At 55.0% G+C, this 17,781-nt stretch overlaps 1 protein-coding gene across 1 annotated transcript in view; it reads left to right on the forward strand.

Annotated features, from left to right (window-relative positions):
* Positions 1–1,070: 1,070 nt before the first annotated feature.
* LOC120392991 (maestro heat-like repeat-containing protein family member 7) overlaps positions 1,071–17,781 on the forward strand; it is a 31,031-nt gene continuing 14,320 nt past the window's right edge. The window contains exons 1-9 of the mRNA XM_039517642.1: positions 1,071–1,279; positions 3,342–3,478; positions 4,483–4,580; positions 8,599–8,694; positions 9,937–10,016; positions 11,408–11,531; positions 12,161–12,247; positions 14,461–14,565; positions 15,726–15,861. Coding sequence (XP_039373576.1) covers positions 3,343–3,478; positions 4,483–4,580; positions 8,599–8,694; positions 9,937–10,016; positions 11,408–11,531; positions 12,161–12,247; positions 14,461–14,565; positions 15,726–15,861 — 862 coding nt within the window. The 5' untranslated portion in view covers positions 1,071–1,279; position 3,342. The remainder of the gene's footprint in view (positions 1,280–3,341; positions 3,479–4,482; positions 4,581–8,598; positions 8,695–9,936; positions 10,017–11,407; positions 11,532–12,160; positions 12,248–14,460; positions 14,566–15,725; positions 15,862–17,781) is intronic.

Here is a 17,781-nt window from a genome sequence, read left to right on the forward strand (position 1 = left end):
CCAATCTCCTCCCTGGCGCTGCACCTCACCCTCTGCACCTGGCATGTCAGTACCCAGCGGGGCTGGGAGCCAAGCGCCCTGGGAGCCATCTGTAAGGGGCTGAGTCCCTCCTGTGCTGGGCTCCAGCCAATCCACAAGCCAGGAACTGGCCTTGTGACTCCCAGAGCAGCTATATCAGTCTCACAGCAGCAGCTCAGTCTGCTCAACATCACTCCAGGGCCAGGAACTTGCTCCTGCCTGACAAAGGCAACAGTCTGAGACCCAGGAGACCCATGGTCATTTCCCAGCTCTGACACAGATACTCTGCGTGGCCTCGGGCAAGTCCCTTATTCCCTCTGTGCCACAGTTCCCTGTCTGTTCAGTGGGGGGTAGCAGCCAGGCCCTGCCCTGCAGGGGGTGGTTAGATTAAATGCAATCGAGGTTGGGCAGTGCTCTGATGCCATGGGGATGAGGGCCAGGATGGTGCCTAAGACAGACCAAAAGCAAGGGGGAGCTACAGAGCCGGTGGTGAGAGGGTTTTGGCCTTTGACAATCTGCTCTGGGTGCCTGGGCTGTCAGACCCCAGCCAGCCACTGGCATTGCCAGACTTCCCTGAGCTATGGTGCTGCTGCTTTCCCTGCTTCTAGGAGTCACTGCCTCCCCTGTGCTGAGACCCCCTCAACAATCATCTCCTGGGGCTGCTGTGGCACGGAGTTGCTAGCAAGGCCTGAGACTCAGTTGGGCGGGGCTGCTCTTAAAGCATGGGCTGGGAGCTGGAGGAGGAGAGAGTTCGGGAACCCCCGTTCTGTACTGTCACGAGGAGGAGGAGCCGGGATGGAAGTGATTCTTCCACTCAGGGATCCATCCGGCAACCTCCTGGCTTCAGCTGCATGGACGCAGGGAGGGGCTCTGGCCTGGGGTCTGCAGGAGCTGGGACTAGACAAGTCCAGCAGTCCCTTCCAGCCGAACGTCTGTGACTGTGGGGAGTGGAAGGTCCCTCCCATGACCCTGGTGGGGAAGGACAGGCTCTTAAACCCTGCGAGGCCAGAACCAGTCTGGGCTGGGGCATCCCATGGCTGGGGAGTCACACACTGGCTGGCTTGTGACTCGCCTGCCCATTGTGACATGCCCCCTGCTGGCTGGCACAGCCTCATCCCCTCACTGCCAGGCTTGGCTCTGGCAGAGCGAGAGCCGGCACGTGCTGCTGAGGAACGCTGAGCCAGCCATTTCAGCTCTGCCACCGGCAGCAGAAAGTGGGTGGACCATATACACACCGGCTTTTGCCCACTCCTGACTCCAGGTAGGAGAATCTTCTATTGGCCACCTCTGCTCAGCCACTGCCATGATGGGGCCAGGTAAGTGTCCAGACAGGGAGGCAGCTGGTGGCCAACTTGGTCCATGTGGCAGTGAAGAAAGGCAAATGGGAAGAAGCATGAGAGGTGAGGGAGCTGGAGAGTCTGTGGGAAGCTCCCTCTCTGGTGAAATCAACCACCCCCAGACGGTGCGGGTCCCTCGCAGGCCTGGGGGTGCTGATCTGGGCTTTGCGCGCTATCCGATGCTCTGATCCTGGCTCATTCCCAGGCAGCTGCGAGCGTGAGTGGTGGAGCTGCCGGCTCTGGGCATCTCCCTTCCAAGCACGAGATTGTCTCTGGGGGAAGCCCACCCCAGGATCTGGTGTTTGTTGGTCTCTTCCACAGAGCGCTGGAGTCTCAGCCGCTCTGGATCGGGGGGAGGGGCCAGCTGTGAATTTGGAGCCTGATCTAGGTTTGGATCTGAATCCGCCAGTGTTGCGGAGCATTCAGCTGTGGGGAGCTAGTTCCCGCCCGCGCCACATCACAATGTCCCACTCCTGCCTCCCCAATCTCCTCCCTGGCTCTGCACCTCGCCCCCTGCACCTGGAATGTCATTAGCGAGCTAGGCCTGACCACCTCCATCACCTTTGCTGACCCCATCACTTCCATAGGGAATGGCACTGAGGATGCCAGGGGAACAGGCATTCTCAGGTTGCCAGTATCCATTGTTCTATTTACCAAGACAGTCCGATGCCAGGACAGTGCCCCTGAGCTCTGGACAGGGCTAGGGCTGCATTAGGACACCTGCCGTGCAGCTGCTGGAGAGTCAGCAGGAGACATTGAGTGAGGAATAGAGCCCCCCAGAGCAGGGGCCATTTAGGAGACCCATCATGGGGGGAATCAGGCCTGGGATGCTTTCCAGCAGCTGCTGCCACCCAGGCCTTGGAGAGATGAGCCGTGAACCCCCCAGAAAGCGTGGCCCCTGGCACACAGCTTTGTAGCACTGGGACCCCATACACATGAGCCGCCATCCAGCAGGGCCTTGGGCCAGCCCCACCCTCTCCCACTGCCCCACTCTGGGAGGCCAGGGAACAGTTCACAACTTTGCAATGACCAGCTGCAGGGATCCTGGCGGGCCCTGGGATGGTTTTAGCAGCATTTTCAATGTTTGGGAAAAGTGAGATCTGTGCAATAAGCAACGTTGTTCCATCTGGGCACAAGCCAGCTCCTGTGCCCCAGAGAGCTCTCTCAGCTCACACTGAACCAGGGACAAAGGGGGCAAGAGGTTGGAAGAGAAGGTGCCAGCCTGGGACCCAGGAGACCCATGGCCATTTCCCAGCTCTGCCAGAGATAGTCTGCGTAGCCTTGGGCAAGTCCCTTATTCCCTCTGTGCCACAGTTCCCTGTCTGTTCAGTGGGGGGTAGCAGCCAGGCCCTGCCCTGCAGGGGGTGGTCAGGATAAATGCAATTGAGGTTGGGCACGTTGGAAGAGAAGGTACCAGCCTCTCTGCTGCTCTCCCACCTTCTGCTCCTGCCCTTTCACGGGGGGGTGTGAGCAACTCCTGCTGCTCACGAGCCCGCCCCAGCTGCCCCACCCCCCTGGCCTCGCCCACCTGGGAACTGCCATGGCCCCAATATTCCTGGGGGAAGGGATTAGGGTAATTTCCCTGGGCAGGAAGAATCCTGAGTGGCTGGATCCAGCCTGTCTGCTGTGCAGCTTGTGAACCAGCAGAAGGAGAGGTGGGAGTGACCCAGGGAGGCCGTTTGGCCTGCGGGATGGGGTGCTGGCTGGGCATAAGGAGACCTGGGTTCTAATCCTGCCTGTCCTGCTGACTGGCTGGGTGACTTTGAGCACATCCCTTCACTTGTTTCCCTGCTGGCTGCCTTGGCTAGTTAGAGTCTGAGCCCTGTGGCCCAAGGATTGTCTGCAGCACCTGGTGCAACAGGGCCCTGATCTCAGCTGGCATCTGTAGGCGCTGGTGGAACAGAAATAATTGGGCTGGCCCTGATGCTGAACGGGGCAGTCGCCTCTCGTCACTCACAAGCAATGCCTTGTCCTGGCTTCTTGCAGGATGGCTGAGGAAGTCCCCAAGGCCCCCTCAAAGCCCATCCGTGCCTGGGAGGAGACGAAACCTCCCCAACGGAAGAGTTGGCGAAAGAGCCCACAGCGGAAGCAGGAGCTGTGTGTGCCTCAGCCCTTCCGTGCCGGTGAGTGGGCGCCTCCTGGGTGGGCGGAGGGGGCTGCAGAAATGGCCGGGGCCATGGCCCTGCATTGCGGTGGGGCTTGGCCCCTCTGGGGGTTGGGTGGCAGGACTAGGGTGTCACTGGGGGGAGAAGGTCCATAGACCTTGTACTGCTCTGGGCTGCCATGAGATGGAGAGACAGGAAAACCCCGGCAGGGGGGAATGGCCCCTCCTGCTGGCAGCAGCTGCAGCCTCTAGAGCTGATTGGGGCATTAGAAACGGCAGCTGAAGCATGGGGTGGAGACTGACTGAATCGCCCACCCTGATCTGTCACGCTGCAGGGTTGGAAGATATTTTCCACCCGTTGAAGGGGCTACTTGGTGCAGGGTGGGTTGTTAAAGCCTAGGATTGCAGGGCACCGGCCAGAGCATAAGATGCCCCCTGGTGTTGCAGCCCCATCTGCTGGCTCCTTTGTTGTATGTCCCAGCACAGGGCATTTGGGGGGGAGTGTTGACGATGGGAGCCCAGTGCCTGCCCAGGTTACACCCGATGGCTCTGGCTGGCTGTTGGTGGAAGGAGAGGCAGTCAGAACAAGCAGAACGAGCAGGCTCTGGGTCCCCATCTCTCACACAGACTGGGCAACTGTTCCCTCTCCTACACGAGGACCAGACCAATTCACTGCCAGTCCCTCTGCCCCCTCCAGCAATGGCCTGGAGAGTTGGGACACCACTCATGGCCTGACATCATCCCTCCTTCCAGATGTGACGCTCCCCAAATCCCCAGACTGAGCCTGCATGCTGGGCGGGAAAGTGGGGTGGCTGTTGGGAACCAGGGCTCTGACTGGATCTTTGCTGGGCTGGGCAGCAAAGAGGTGGGGAATCCAGGAATCGCTGTGCCAGACCCTGCTGTGCATCGGGGCTGCTCCCCTGCTGGGGCGGGAGTGAGGGGTAAGGGTTTTCTCTAAGATCTCTGTCACCCAGCCTGCAGCTTGGCAGACCCAGGTATTACCACCGCTCTGTCTTTGATCAGATTCACCAGTCTATTGTAACGCCTGCTTGAGGAGGCTAGACTGGGAGCACAAAGAGGCCCTGGACTACATCAACGCCTTTCTAACGAGCAATGAGCAGGTACTAAGAGCCCTCCTCTGACCTGTCAGCTAGTGCCCTGTCCACATGCACCATCCGCCCTTCTCCGGGAGACGCATGGATTCTAAGGCCAGATGGGACCACTGTGACCTCCTGTAGAACACAGGCCAGAGACCAGCCCCCGAATAATTCCTGTTTAAACTAAAGCATCTTAAAAATGTCCTGCCTTGAGTTACAAAAGGTCACCCACCATGCCACTTACTCAGTTGTTCCAATGGTCTATTACTTTCTCAGTTAAAAACGTACATTTCCAGTTTGAATTTGTCTACTTTCAATTTCCAGCCCCTTTGAGGTGCCACCTGATGTATCGGGATACCACTGAGCCCGCCTGTTCTGCCAGCCTGGGCCCCCTTTACCTTGTCTTGCTGGGCTTGGGCAGGGCCACCCAGAAGGGGGGGAAAAGTGGGGCAATTTGCACCAGGCCCCGGCCAGAGGCCCCCACGAGAATGCCGGAGGCTCCCTCCGCCTGCCCCCATCCCCCGGCGCCTCAGCGCACCGCCTCCAGGAGTGGCCCTGGACAGAGCTAAAGCAGCGTGGCTTGGGCGGGGCCTGAGCTCCTCCCACTTGGAGCCACGTGGTAAGGGGGCGGGGCCAGAGCACCTCCTGCTTGAGCTGCATGGTAAGGGGGCGCCTGAGCACCTCCTGCTTGAGCTGCATGGTAAGGGGGCATGGCCTGAGCACCTCCTGCTCAGAGCTCCATGGTAAGGGGGCATGGCCTGAGCACCTCCTGCTCAGAGCTGCGTGGTAAGGAGGTGGGGCCTGAGCACCTCCTGCTTGAGCTGCATGGTAAGGGGGCATGGCCTGAGCACCTCCTGCTCAGAGCCACATGGTAAGGGGGCATGGCCTGAGCCAGGGGCGGCTCTAGCTTTTTGGCCGCCCCAAGCAGTCATGCGCGGGAGGCGCCCCGGAGCTGCGGGAGCAGCGGACCTCCCGCGGGCATGACTGCTGGTCCCGCGCTCGGCGGCTCGCGGGTCCGGCGGCTCGCTGAGCTGCCGCAGTCATGCCTGCGGGAGGTCCAGCCAGCGGACGACGCCTCATGCCTGCGGCAGGTCCAGTCGTCGTGGACCTCCCGCAGGCATGACTGCGTAAGGGGGCGGGGCCCAGCCCTAGGCACCAGCTTGTTTTGCTGGTGCCTAGAGCCGCCCCTGGCCTGAGCACCTCCTGCTCAGAGCTGCGTGGTAAGGGGGCGGGGCCTGAGCACCTCCTGCTTGAGCTGCATGGTAAGGGGGCGGGGCCTGAGCTCCTCCCACTCAGAGCTGCGTGGTAAGGAGGCATGGCCTGAGCACCTCCTACTCAGAACCACATGGTAAGGGGGCGGGGCTGTGAGCTCAGGTCCCGATGGAGCCAGGCTGCTGCAGTGCTGTCCAGGGGCCAGGAAAGCTCCTGGATGCGGCACGCTCTGAGGCTCTGGGAGAGTGGGGAGGTGGGAGTAAGCAGCATGGTAAGCCCCTCTGAGCTGGACACCCTCCTGACAGGCCCCCCCAACCCTGAGCCCAGCTCCCCACCCAGCCCTGGGCAACAGCAGCGCCACCCCCAGGCAGCGCCGGCCCATTGGCACCAACCATCACCATCACCCAGCGACAGCCCATTATGTAATTGCAAATGTATATATACTGTCAAGGTTCCTTCCCCACTCTGAACTTTAGGGTACAGATGTGGGGACCTGCATGAACACCTCTAAGCTTAACTACCAGCTTAGATCTGGTTTTGCTGCCACCACTCCTAAATACTAACTCCCTTCCCTAGATAGTCTTGAGAAACTTCTTTACCAAGTCCCTGGTGAACACCGATCCAATCCCCTTGGATCTTAAAACAAGGAAAAATCAATCAGGTTCTTAAAAAGAAGGCTTTTAATTAAAGAAAGAAAGGTAAAACTCATCTCTGTAAAATCAGGATGGAAAATAACTTTACAGGGTAATCAGATTCATAGAGCCCAGAGGAACCCCCTCTAGCCTTAGGTTCAAAATTACAGCAAACAGAGGTAAATCCTCTTAGCAAAAAGGAACATTTACAAGTTGAGAAAACAAAGTTAAACCTAACACGCCTTGCCTGGCTGTTACTTACAAGTTTGAAATATGAGAGACTTGTTCAGAAAGATTTGGAGAACATGGATTGATGTCCGGTCCCTCTTAGTCCAAAGAGCGAACACCACCAAAACAAAGGGCACAAACAAAAGCCTCCTCCCCGCCCCCAAGATTTGAAAGTATCTTGTCTCCTTATTGGTCCTTTGGGTCAGGTGTCAGCCAGGTTACCTGAGCTTCTTAACCCTTTACAGGTAAAAGGATTTTAGTGTCTCTGCCAAGGAGGGATTTTAGAGTATTGTACACAGGAGGGAAGTTCCCTTCCCTTTATAGTTATGACACACACATTAAAGCATTGAATGTTTTAAAATCATGTATTTTGTGTATACCTCTACCCCGATATAACACTACCCAATATAACACGAATTCAGATGTAACGCGGTAAAGCAGTGCTCTGCGGGGGGTGGGGCTGCGCACTCCAGTGGATCAAAGCAAGTTCGATATAATACGGTTTCACCTATAATGCGGTAAGACTTTTTGGCTCCACAGGACAGCGTTATATCGAGGTAGAGGTGTATTTTCAAATTATTAAAAATTAATTTTTGAATGTATTTCACTGGTTATTTTTTACATTTCCAAATACATGATACTATAGTATTGCAACTATTTTTTAATGGAAGGGGCTCCTGAAATTGCTTTGCCCCAGCCCCCCGAATCCTCTGGGCGGCCCTGGGCTCAGCTCACAAGCCACTTTCAGCCATACACTCAGGCAGGGCCACACCCAGCTGCAGAAAGACACAGACCCTGAGATCAGCTCTGGGAAGACTCAGCTGAAGGGGCTTGTCCCAGTACTCTGGTGCCCACCTCCTTTGGAGTACAGACCCAAAGGTTTTATGAAATTTGACTCCTCCCTTGATGTGGAGAGAGGCATGCCCAACTCTTTGCCCCTCCCCCCAGTTACTAATTGTACAAACTGGGTTATGGTATAAACAAGAAATAAGATTCTTAACTACAAGAGGTAGATTTTAAGTGGTTCTAAGAGAGAGCAAACAGAACAAAGCAGATTACCTTAGTAAATAAACACAACATACAAACTAAGCTTTCCACACTAGATAGATAGGATCTACACTAGCAAATTCGCAGGCTGGCAGATTCTTAAGATTCTTTGCTGTGCAGCTTGGATTTCCCAGGTTTTCTTACACAGGTTAGGAATCTCTCTTCAGCCTGAGACCATCACTTCTCATAGTTCATCTTTGGTCCTCAGGTGTTTCCAGGTGTCTTATTGCAGGGAGCGTGAGGTCCCCGATGTCATTGTTCCCTTTATCTCCTCTTCCCACCTGCTGGAAAACTCTTTTGCTGCGACCTGGGTCCAACAGTTCCCACTGTGTAGCGTTATCTCGAAGAGGTTTCTATGTTGTTTGTGTGCATTTCCTCAAGAAGCCATTGTTTGGCATTTTTACTGTTGTATCTGATAGGCTGTTTTGAACCTCACAACGTGTTTCAGGAACACATACATAGCTGAACTTCATAACTGCACATACAGCGATAGGACATACAATCCAACGAGACATTAATGTCTAGCAGATAAAGACTTTTAAAATACCTTACAATATGTACTTTGTACAAAACATATCCTAATGACATGACAGTGGCGAATATTGGGGTGTCAGGGTGTCCCACCCAGATGTTCCTCCCACTCTGTCAAGCCCCTGCTAACACTGTCTGGCTGCTTAGCTGCCATGTTGCAGTTCCTCTCTGGACACCTACCCCGTGAGATCTGCTCCCTCTCTGGTCCGGTTTCATACAGAGCTGCCCTGACCTCCCCAGATAGTCACTCCTGTTGCCGGATGAATGGCCTTCTGCCATTTGGCATATCAAAGCCTGAGCAGCACTGGGGGGAAGCTTTCTGACATCTCTCCCACTGGCAGCTCCTTTCCACACTAACCTTCCTGTTTGTGTCTAATCTCTGCGGGGCGTAGGACGAGGCCAAGAACCTCAAGTTCTTGGATTCCATCAGCAGCCTCAGAAGCCTGCCTGCTTTTATGGACCAAGTCCTGCTAGTAGAGAAGATAACGGTGAGTAAAACACACACTGGGGCTGTGTTACTTGGCGGGTTTAGTGACTGGCCTGGAGATCTTTGCAGATTTGTCGAACTTCAGCTGCCAATCATTGGATCGAGTCAGACTGAAGAGCCCATTATCCAGTATTTGCTTCCCCTGTAGGTACTTACAGACTGTCATCAAGTCACCCTGTAACTTTCTCTTTGTTAAGCTGAACTGATTGAGCTCCTTGAGTCTCTCACTATCAGGCATGTTTCCCAGTCCTTCAGTCACTCTTGGGGCTGTTCTCTGACCCCCCTCCAATTTATCAACATTCTCCTTGAATTGTGGGCACCGGACCTGGACACAGGATCCCAGCAGCGGTCGCACCAGTGCCAAATACAGAGGGAAAATAACCTCTCTAACAACTGGAGATTGCCCTGTTTGTACATCCTGGGATGGTATTAACCCTTTTGGCCCCAACTTCGCACTGGGCGCTCATGGGCAGCTGATTACCATGACTGCCAAGTCTTTTCCAGAGTCACCGCTTCCCAGGTTAGAGCCCCCCATGCTGTGGGTGTGGCCTGCCGTCTTTGTTCCTAAACATATAACTGTATTGAAATGTAGATTGTTCCCTTGCACCCAGCTTCCCAAGTCACCAGGTCGCTCTGTGTACGCCAGTCTCCCTGCCCAGAGCCCCAACACTCCGCAGTCAGTGCCCACTAGGGAACTAGCAACAAATCTGCTCCGTAGATTTGGAAAGTCTTTGCTCTCCAGCACCTGCAGAAAGCTTTCCAGAGCTAACCTCCCTTCCCTGAACGTGGGACAGCGTGGGCTGGTGGGTGGTCCAGTGGGCTGGGCTCAGCACACCGGGGTTCTACTCCCAGTTCTGCAGTAAGACCTTGGGCAAGTCACTTCCCCTCTGTGCCTCAATTCCTCCCATGCCTTGTCTCGTCTAGTTAGCTCGTGAGCGAACTGGGGCAGGGACTGGCTCTCACTGTGTGTGTGCAGCACCGGGCACAAGGGGGCCTGATCTCAGGTGGAGTCCTTGGGTGATAATGCTGATGGAGCCTTTGCAGAGCACTGGCGCGTGACACTGGGACACTGAGCACAGGCCCTGCACTGCGCTCCCTGGCTGGAGCCCTGCACACCATCAAGCCTGCAGTAGGACGACCTGGCTGCTGAGCCCACGTGTTGCAGGCCCTGCGCTTTGCTCCCCTGTCGGAGCCTTGCAGGAGCTTGGAGCCCAGCTGGCATTTCCCCACATTGTCTCCTCAGGAGCTGATTGATCACGAGTCCGTCGACTCCCTGACCGGCGTGATGCGTCAGCAAGCAATGCTCGCCATCATGAAGCTGAGGTACCCAGCCTGCCCGGCCCAGCCCCAGCCAGTGCTACATGCAGCCAGACATGCCAGCCACTTGGCATGGCCAGTTTTCCAGAGCATTCCCCCCTCTGCTCCTCCCCCATCTTCTGATTCCCCCAGGAAATGTGGCACCAGATGATGGTGCTGGTGCATGTGGACTGGCACCAGTGGGTAGGTGGTGGAGGATCCTTCGGTGCCTGGTGACCTCTCCACGTGGCCTTATGAAGATATGGGGAGGGGCGTGGGAGGCAGGACCAGTCCTCTGAGGGGAGAGGGGCAGTTAGGTGCTGCTGGAGCGGAGCGATTGGAGTCAGTGCCAGCTGCGTCACACTGGCAGCTCAGCGACTCCCAGTGGCTGAGAGGCTGGGCAGGCTGAGCCCTGGCACTTGGCACTGCCTGTGCCATGGGGGACTCTCTCTCAGTGCCGCTAGTGCCCTGCTCTGAGCTTCCCAGAAGCCTGCCCATCAGGCGTCTGGAAGGTGATGGATGCTGCGGGCTGGAGCTGGGCTCTCGCTGTTGGCTCAATTAGTTCCCCAGGAATGGGAAGGGGAGGTGGGGCAGGAGCTGGAGCAACTCTCCCCACTGAGCACTGGCTTCCTGACAACGGGGCAGGCAACGGCATTGGCCATGATTGCGTCTCTGCGGGGGGGTGAGAGGGGGCGGGATTTGCGTCAGCACTGGGCGTAGCTGTTCCTCACTGGCTGCCGCCTGCCACGAGGGGCGCGGCTCTGTCCTGCAGGGGCAGCTCAAGTAGTCACCTGGCACCTCATTGCATGTGCTGGGGCCATGCTCTGGCAGTGGGGGTGAAGAGGTTAATGCTGTCTGGGCTGTCCCCACCTTCCTGCCCCCCTGCACACAGCTGTGTGCCCTGTCCAGCAGGCTGAGAGCAATGGGCAGGGGCAGAGCTTAGATCCCTGCTTCGGTTCTGCCCGGCAGCGGGCTGATGCAGCATCTCTGTGCTGGCCTGGACTGTGCAGCCGCAGTGCAGACGGCTGTGGTGGGAGGGTCTCTTGCCCCAGCGGGGCAGGACTGGCAGGCTCCTCTGCACTGTGGCCGCTGGGTTCAGAGGCGCGGTGGTGCCAGCAGGCTCTAGTCTCCCGTCCATGCCATTTGCAGGATGTTGTTTCTCGGTGAAGCACAGCGATCTCTGCCCCAGCCGGTGAGTGCTGGTGGGGTCACAGCAGACAGCTGCAGGCTACACTAAGTCCCTGCCTGCTGGTATGGGAGAAGGCAGCACCAACTCCTTCCACCACCCCCTGGCCTGTTCTCATCTGCCACCCGCCAGCTGGAGCCCCCGCAGGTGTTTCCATGTCCTGGGAGCCTGAGGGCAATATTAGCACATCAGTCCCGCCTCAGACCCCAACCGCATGTGTCTCTTCTCTTAGCAAAGTGAAGCTATCGGTGTGGCTCCTGACACGACCCAGGCTGCTCACCACCTGCTTCTCCAGCATCTTCTCCCTGCCTCCAGCACACACCATGGAGGAGGTGGAGGCTGCTCTCTACACCAAAGTAAGCCCCAAACCGGCCATGTTGAGCCGTCCTAAACCGAGTGGGAATCCTGCCACTCGCTCGTGTACTGTCCCCTGGGTTACCTGGCACTGGCATAAGAGTGTAATGATCACAGCTCCCCGACAGGACTTCAGCGCAGGACCTGCAGCACCAAAGCACAGGCCCCAAAGCACAGGCCCAGATAAAGGAGTAACTCCCTCCTAGGGTAGCAGTAGTAGGCATTTATCCTTCACATGCACCGACAATTAGTGGGGAACAGACACTCCCTTTACAAGCACATTCATCCCCCATGCGTGGCTGGGGGCACAGGCCTGAGATCGGCTGCTTCAGGTGCACATAGGCCAGGGGAGCCGAAGCTTGGCTGGAAATCTGCCCTCCAAATGTGGAGTCCTGTCTGACTCTCCCAGTGGGATAGACTGTGTGCAGTGGGCTTTCTGGGGAGAGCAAAGACAGGTGGGGCCCTGTTGCCAGGAGGAGTTTGTAGTAGGTCCCCTGCGGGTACAAGTGAGTGGTGAGCTGTAATACCAGGGGCTGCTATGACCTGGGGGGGTGTCACACGCCAGGGCATTGGTTCATCACCTGGCTGGGTAACTCCACTTGCTCTGGTTTCTCCTCTGCTCTGCATGCAGACGCTGAAAACCATGGATGAGATGCTGAAGGCCTTGGTGTGTGAGGATAAGGAGCCCAACCTTGTGGTGCTGCAAAACATCGTGAAGGTCTGGAGGCGTGGGGGCAGGAAGGGGACTAGTCCTGTAGCTGGGGTGGGGCTCAGGGACCAAGGCTCTGTTTAATCCCAAGCATGGGACACCCCCGTGCCTTTGGCTCCTCAGAGTACGTTCTCTACAAAGGTTCTTGGGCTGGAGGGCCAAGTGCCCCCACTATATCTGAAAAACGTCTGTATGGGGTGGGGGTGGAGGAGCGCCCACCCCATACGGGATCTGCTGTGTTCTCCACTGAGCCCTCATGTGAACCTGTGGGCCCCACCACAGGTTCACCATGGGCCCCACCAACCTGGCCAGAGCCCGGAGCTAGATTCCCCCAACATTCTAGTTCTGGGGCCACAGGAAGTAGATTCTGTGGGTGGTTTGTGCTCCCAAAAGAGGGAAATGTCCTTGACAGAGATTCGGTCTCCTCGATCCCAGAACCTGGGAAGAGGGAATCACAGAAGTGCAGGGCTGGAAGGGATCTCAAGAGGTCATCTACTCCACCCCCTGCACTGAGGTAGGGCCAAGCATTCCTAGACTGTCCCTGTTGAGTGTTTGTCCAGCCTGTTTTTTAAAACCTCCATGATGGGGAGTCCACCACTTCCCTAGGTCACCTGTTCCAGTGCTTAGCCACCCTTAGACTTTTTCCTAATATTTAACTTAAATCTCCCTTGCTGCAGATTAAGCTCATTACTTCTTGTCCTACCTCCAGGGGACATGGAGAACAATTTGTCACCATCCTCTGTATAACAGCCCTTAACGTATTTGAAGACTGTTACAGGTGCCCCCTCTGTCTTCTCAAGATGAAACATGCCCAGTTCGTTCAACCTTTCTTCACAGGTCAGGTTTTCTAAACTGCTGATCATTTTTGTCGCTGTCCTCTGGACTGGCCCCAGTTTGTTCACATCTTTCTTAAAGCATGGTGCCTGCAACTGGACACAGAGCTCCAAGCTAACACAATTCAGAATGGCATTTCCCTTTTTCACAACAGCATCACACTGTTGATTCATATTCAGTGTGAGATCCATGATAACTCCCAGATCCTTTTCTGCAGTACTGCCACCTAGCCGGTTATCCCCCACTTTGTTTTTATGCATTTTTCCTTCCTAAGTGTGTTACGTCACTTTTGTTTTGACTGAATTTTATCTTGTTGACTTCAGACCAACTCTCCAATTTAGCAAGCTGATTTTGAATTCTAATCTGTCCTCCAAAGTTCTTGCAACCCTCCCAGCTTGGTGTCATCCGCAAACTTTACAAGCATCCTCTCTTTTCCGTTAACCAAGTTCTTAATGAAAATATTGATTAGTACTGACCAGGCACACCCCTGGGGGACCCCACTTGAGACACCCTCCCAGTTTGCTAGCGAGTCAGTGATAACTCCTCTTTGAGTATGGTCTTTCCATCAGTTGGACGCCCACCTTATAGTAATCTCATCTGGATCAGACTGGCTTAGTTTGCTTATGAGAATGTCTTGTGGGACTGTGTCAAAAGCCTTACTAAACTTCATATACATCATCATATACTGCCTGCCTCCATCCACTAGGCAAGTAACCCTGTCAAAGAAGGAAATTAGATTGGTTTGGCATGGTGCTATTTGTTATTACCCTATTATCTCCTCTAGATTCTTACAAACTGTTTAATAACTTGTTCAGTATCTTTCTGGGTACCAAAGTTAGGCTGACAGGTCTATAATTCCTTGGGGCCTCCTTGTTCCCCTTTCTGAAGACAGGTTCTGTGTCTGCTCTTCTCCAGTCCTTTGGGACCTCAACCCTCCTAAAGGTTCAGCGATTTCTTTGCCTAGCTCCATCTAGGGTGAATATCATGAGGCTCTGCCAACTTGAATACATCTAACTGACCTCAATTGTCTTTTACCTGTTCTCTCCCTAGTCTAGCCTGTATTCCTGCCCCTTGTTGTTAATATTGTGTTAAGCATCTAGTCGTCATTAACCTTTTTAGTGAAAACTAAAGCAAAAAAGGCATTAAACACCTTGGCTTTGTCTGTGTCATCCATTCTTTGCTCTCCTTCCCTGCTGAGTAGTGGCCCCACACTTTCCTTTGTCTTTCTCTTGCTCCTAATGCATTTATAGAGCTGCTTCTGATTGTCTTTTATGTCCCTTGACAGTTAGAACTCATTTTTGCCTTTGCCTTGCTGATTTTCTCCCTATGTGCTTGGACTATTTTTTGGTACTTCTCCTTAGCAATTTGTCCCAATTTGTTTCTCTCAGGTCCTGCTCCCCTGGACCACATCCAAGGAGGTACATGAGCGGTTGAGGGCAGTGGGAAGGATCAGGTGGCTGATGGAATTCATGGGGTCTCAGTGCAAATTCCAGGTGAGCAGCCTGTGACCCTGGCCACCTCCTAACTACACTGAACAGCCTCGCGGTGCAGCACGCCCTGGCATGGAAAATGCAGGCCTAGAATAGTGACTCAGCAAGATCCTCAGTAGGAGTCCAATCTAACGAGCCCTGATGTCGATGGGTCTTTCCTCTGACTCCAGTGGGCTTTGGGTCGAGTTCCATCATTCTGTCTCCAAGGACTCTCCCTGCTGTTCCCCTAGCACCAAAGTCTGCTCTGCAGGGTCAATGCATTTACACAGGATTGCCCTGACAGCAGCCTCCGAACCCAGGTGTCTGTTCACCCCCTTTGTCAGATGCCTGTGGGATGCTTTGGCATCAGCTCCTGCCAGGCTGCCAGATGAACGCCCCTTGCTCTGCATGCTCAGGGCCATTGAGCTGCTCCAGATGCTCCATCCCCCCTGTGGAAGGGCTTCCCCTCTGGCAGCTGGAGGGGGTCGCTCGGATGATGTGCCCCCAGAGGCTGGGGCAGCAGAACAGAATGAGGGAGGTGGGAGGGGACACAGTGAAAGGGATGGGCGGGGCCAAAGGCGCCAGAGAACTGGGGAGTGGGAGTGGGGAGGCTGTGCAGACCCCGGGAGAGGAGGGCAAGGGGCTTGGTGCCAGGTGGGGAAGAGCAGGGAGCCAGTGCAGGGGCTGCAGGAGGGGGAGACGAGAGGACAAGGCTGCAGGAGAGAGCCGGCAGGAGAGAGCAGGCAGGCTGGGGGCAGCGCGGAAAGGGAGGGCTCTGGGGAGCTCCAGGATGGAGTGAGAGAGGCAGGATGCAGAGCAGAGGAGTCCAAGGTGACCCCAAGCTCCTGGGCCTGAGGTCAAAGAAGGGAGGGGGATGGCAGAAGGGGCTGGGATTAGGAACTTGCCCTTGAGATGGAGACTGGACGCTAGTTCATTTGTTACCTGGGTCCCCACTCGGGGGTAACGTTTGCTGACTTTGCTGCCCAGATTTCTCCGTCCCTGCTGAGCTTTCCTCAGCCCCTGGTGATGGGCCCCACAGCTCCTCCTGCTCTCATTGTCTCCAGTCTCTCTGCGGTGGCCTCTGCCTCCCCCTGTTCTAACCCATTGCTAGGGCAATGCCAGGGGGACTCGCTGCGCTAGGTCTGCAGGGGTGAGTGACTCCCTTTGCTCCCTCTCTCCGTCAGGAAGTGGAGGAGTTCAGCGTCCTGGGCCAGCTGGTGGGGTGTCTCACTCTGTGCCGTGCGGAGCAGGAGCAGGAGATCTGCCAATCGGCTGTGGAGGGACTTCGCCACCTCTACTCCTTCATGCTGCATCTAAAATGTAAGAGCACTGGAGACCCTTGTCCTTCCTAAATACACTGACATGGGGTTTCCAACATGAAAACCATATTTATTAAACACTTCCACCTTTTCTGCAACCTTTTAAACAGTCTCCATCTAGTAATGAGCCTACACCACTGCTACGATTTCTTTTGTTCCTAATACACTTTTTTTAAAGAAATCCTCCTTATTATCCTTAGTCCTGCAAGCCATGGAGTTTACCCTGATGTTTACCCTCTATCCATATTCTACTCTTCATAACTCACATAAGAATGGACATACTGAGTCAGACCAATGTTTCATCTAGCCCAGTATTGTGTCTTCAGATAGTGGCCAGTGCCTCATGTTTCAGAGGGAATGAACTGAACAGGGAAATTCTGAGTGATCCATCCCCTGACATGCAGTCCCAGCTTCTGGTAGTCAGAGGTTTAGGGACATGCAGAGTATGGGGTTACATGCCCTGATTATCTTGAACCCAATTATACTTTTAGCCTTCACAACATCCCACGGCAACAATTTCCACAGGTTGCCTGTGCATTGTGTGCACAGATACCTTCTTTTGTTTGTTTTTAACTTGCTGCCTCTTCATTTCATAAAGTGACCCCTAGTTCTCCTGTTATGTGCAAGAGTAAATAACACTTCCCTAGTCACTTTCTTCATACCAGTCATGATTTTATAGACCTCTATCTTATCCCCCCTTAGTCATCTCTTGTCTAAACGAAATAGTCCCAGGTCTCTACTACAGACCTATATTGTTATAACTATATTGCTCAGGGGTGTGAAAAATCCACACCCCTGTCGGCAGGAGCACCTCTCCCATTCACCTAGCCAGCGCCTCTCAGGGAGGTGGATTAAGAGCTTGTTTGCATAGGAGCATCTTCACGTAAACTCTACAGCGCCAGTGCAGCTATGGCGATACAGTGTTTGAAGTGTAGACTTGCCCCCCATCTTTTTTATCTCTCCTCATATGGAAGCTGTTCCATCCCCCTAATCATTTTTGTTGCCCTTCTCTGCACCTTTTACAATTCTGGTATATCTGTTTTGAGATGGGGCGACCAGAACTGCACGCAGTATTCAAGGTTTCGGCGCATCATAGATTTATATAGAACCAGTGATGAGCTGCCAAAATCTTAACAACCGGTTCCCTATAAAAAGTTCTGATTTAAGGGAGGGAAGCAGAGGAGGGTCCGAGGTCCCCTGCAGGGCCTGGGGCAAATTGCCCCACTTGCCCTCCCCCCCGCGGCCCTGGAGCTTGCAGCCTCCCTCGTACCTTACCTTGCCAGCAGCTCAAAGCAGCAGGACGACTCAGGAGCTCAGCTGAGCTTCCCAGCTGCTGGCCATGCTGCGGCTCTGTGGGGTGGGGGAAGCGGGGGAGAGCCCGGGGGAGACATCCTCGTGGGGCCGGGGGCCCCTGCAGGGCCTGGGCCAATTGCTCCACTTGTTCCTTCCCTCCCCTCTGGCCAGCCCTGGAGCTTGCAGCAGCCCCCTTCCCCACCACACTTGCCGGGCTACTCAAAAAGCGGCAGCAGGACGACTCCTGAGCTCAGCTGAGCTGCCCAGCTGGTGCCGGTGGCTGGCCACGCTGCAGCTGGTGGGAAGCGGGGGAGGGGCCAGGGGAACCTCAGCCTCCCCAGCTGGGAATCCTGGGAGCAACAGGATGGTCCAGCCCGCGGACCGGAGTTCTTTGCCCACCTCCTGGCCCTTTAACAACCGGTTTTCCACGGAGGTCTAATTTTAGCAACCGGTTCTAGGGAACCTGTGGGAAACGGCTCCAGCTCACCACTGTATAGAAGCATTATGATATTTTTCTGTTTTATTATCTATCCTTTTCCTAATGGTTCCCAACATTCTGTTTGCATTTTTAACTGCCGCTGCACGTTGACTGGATGTTTTCAGAGAACTATTTACGATAACTCCAAAA

This window comes from Mauremys reevesii, unplaced genomic scaffold, assembly GCF_016161935.1.
Source record: "Mauremys reevesii isolate NIE-2019 unplaced genomic scaffold, ASM1616193v1 Contig131, whole genome shotgun sequence".
Taxonomy (NCBI): domain Eukaryota; kingdom Metazoa; phylum Chordata; order Testudines; family Geoemydidae; genus Mauremys; species Mauremys reevesii.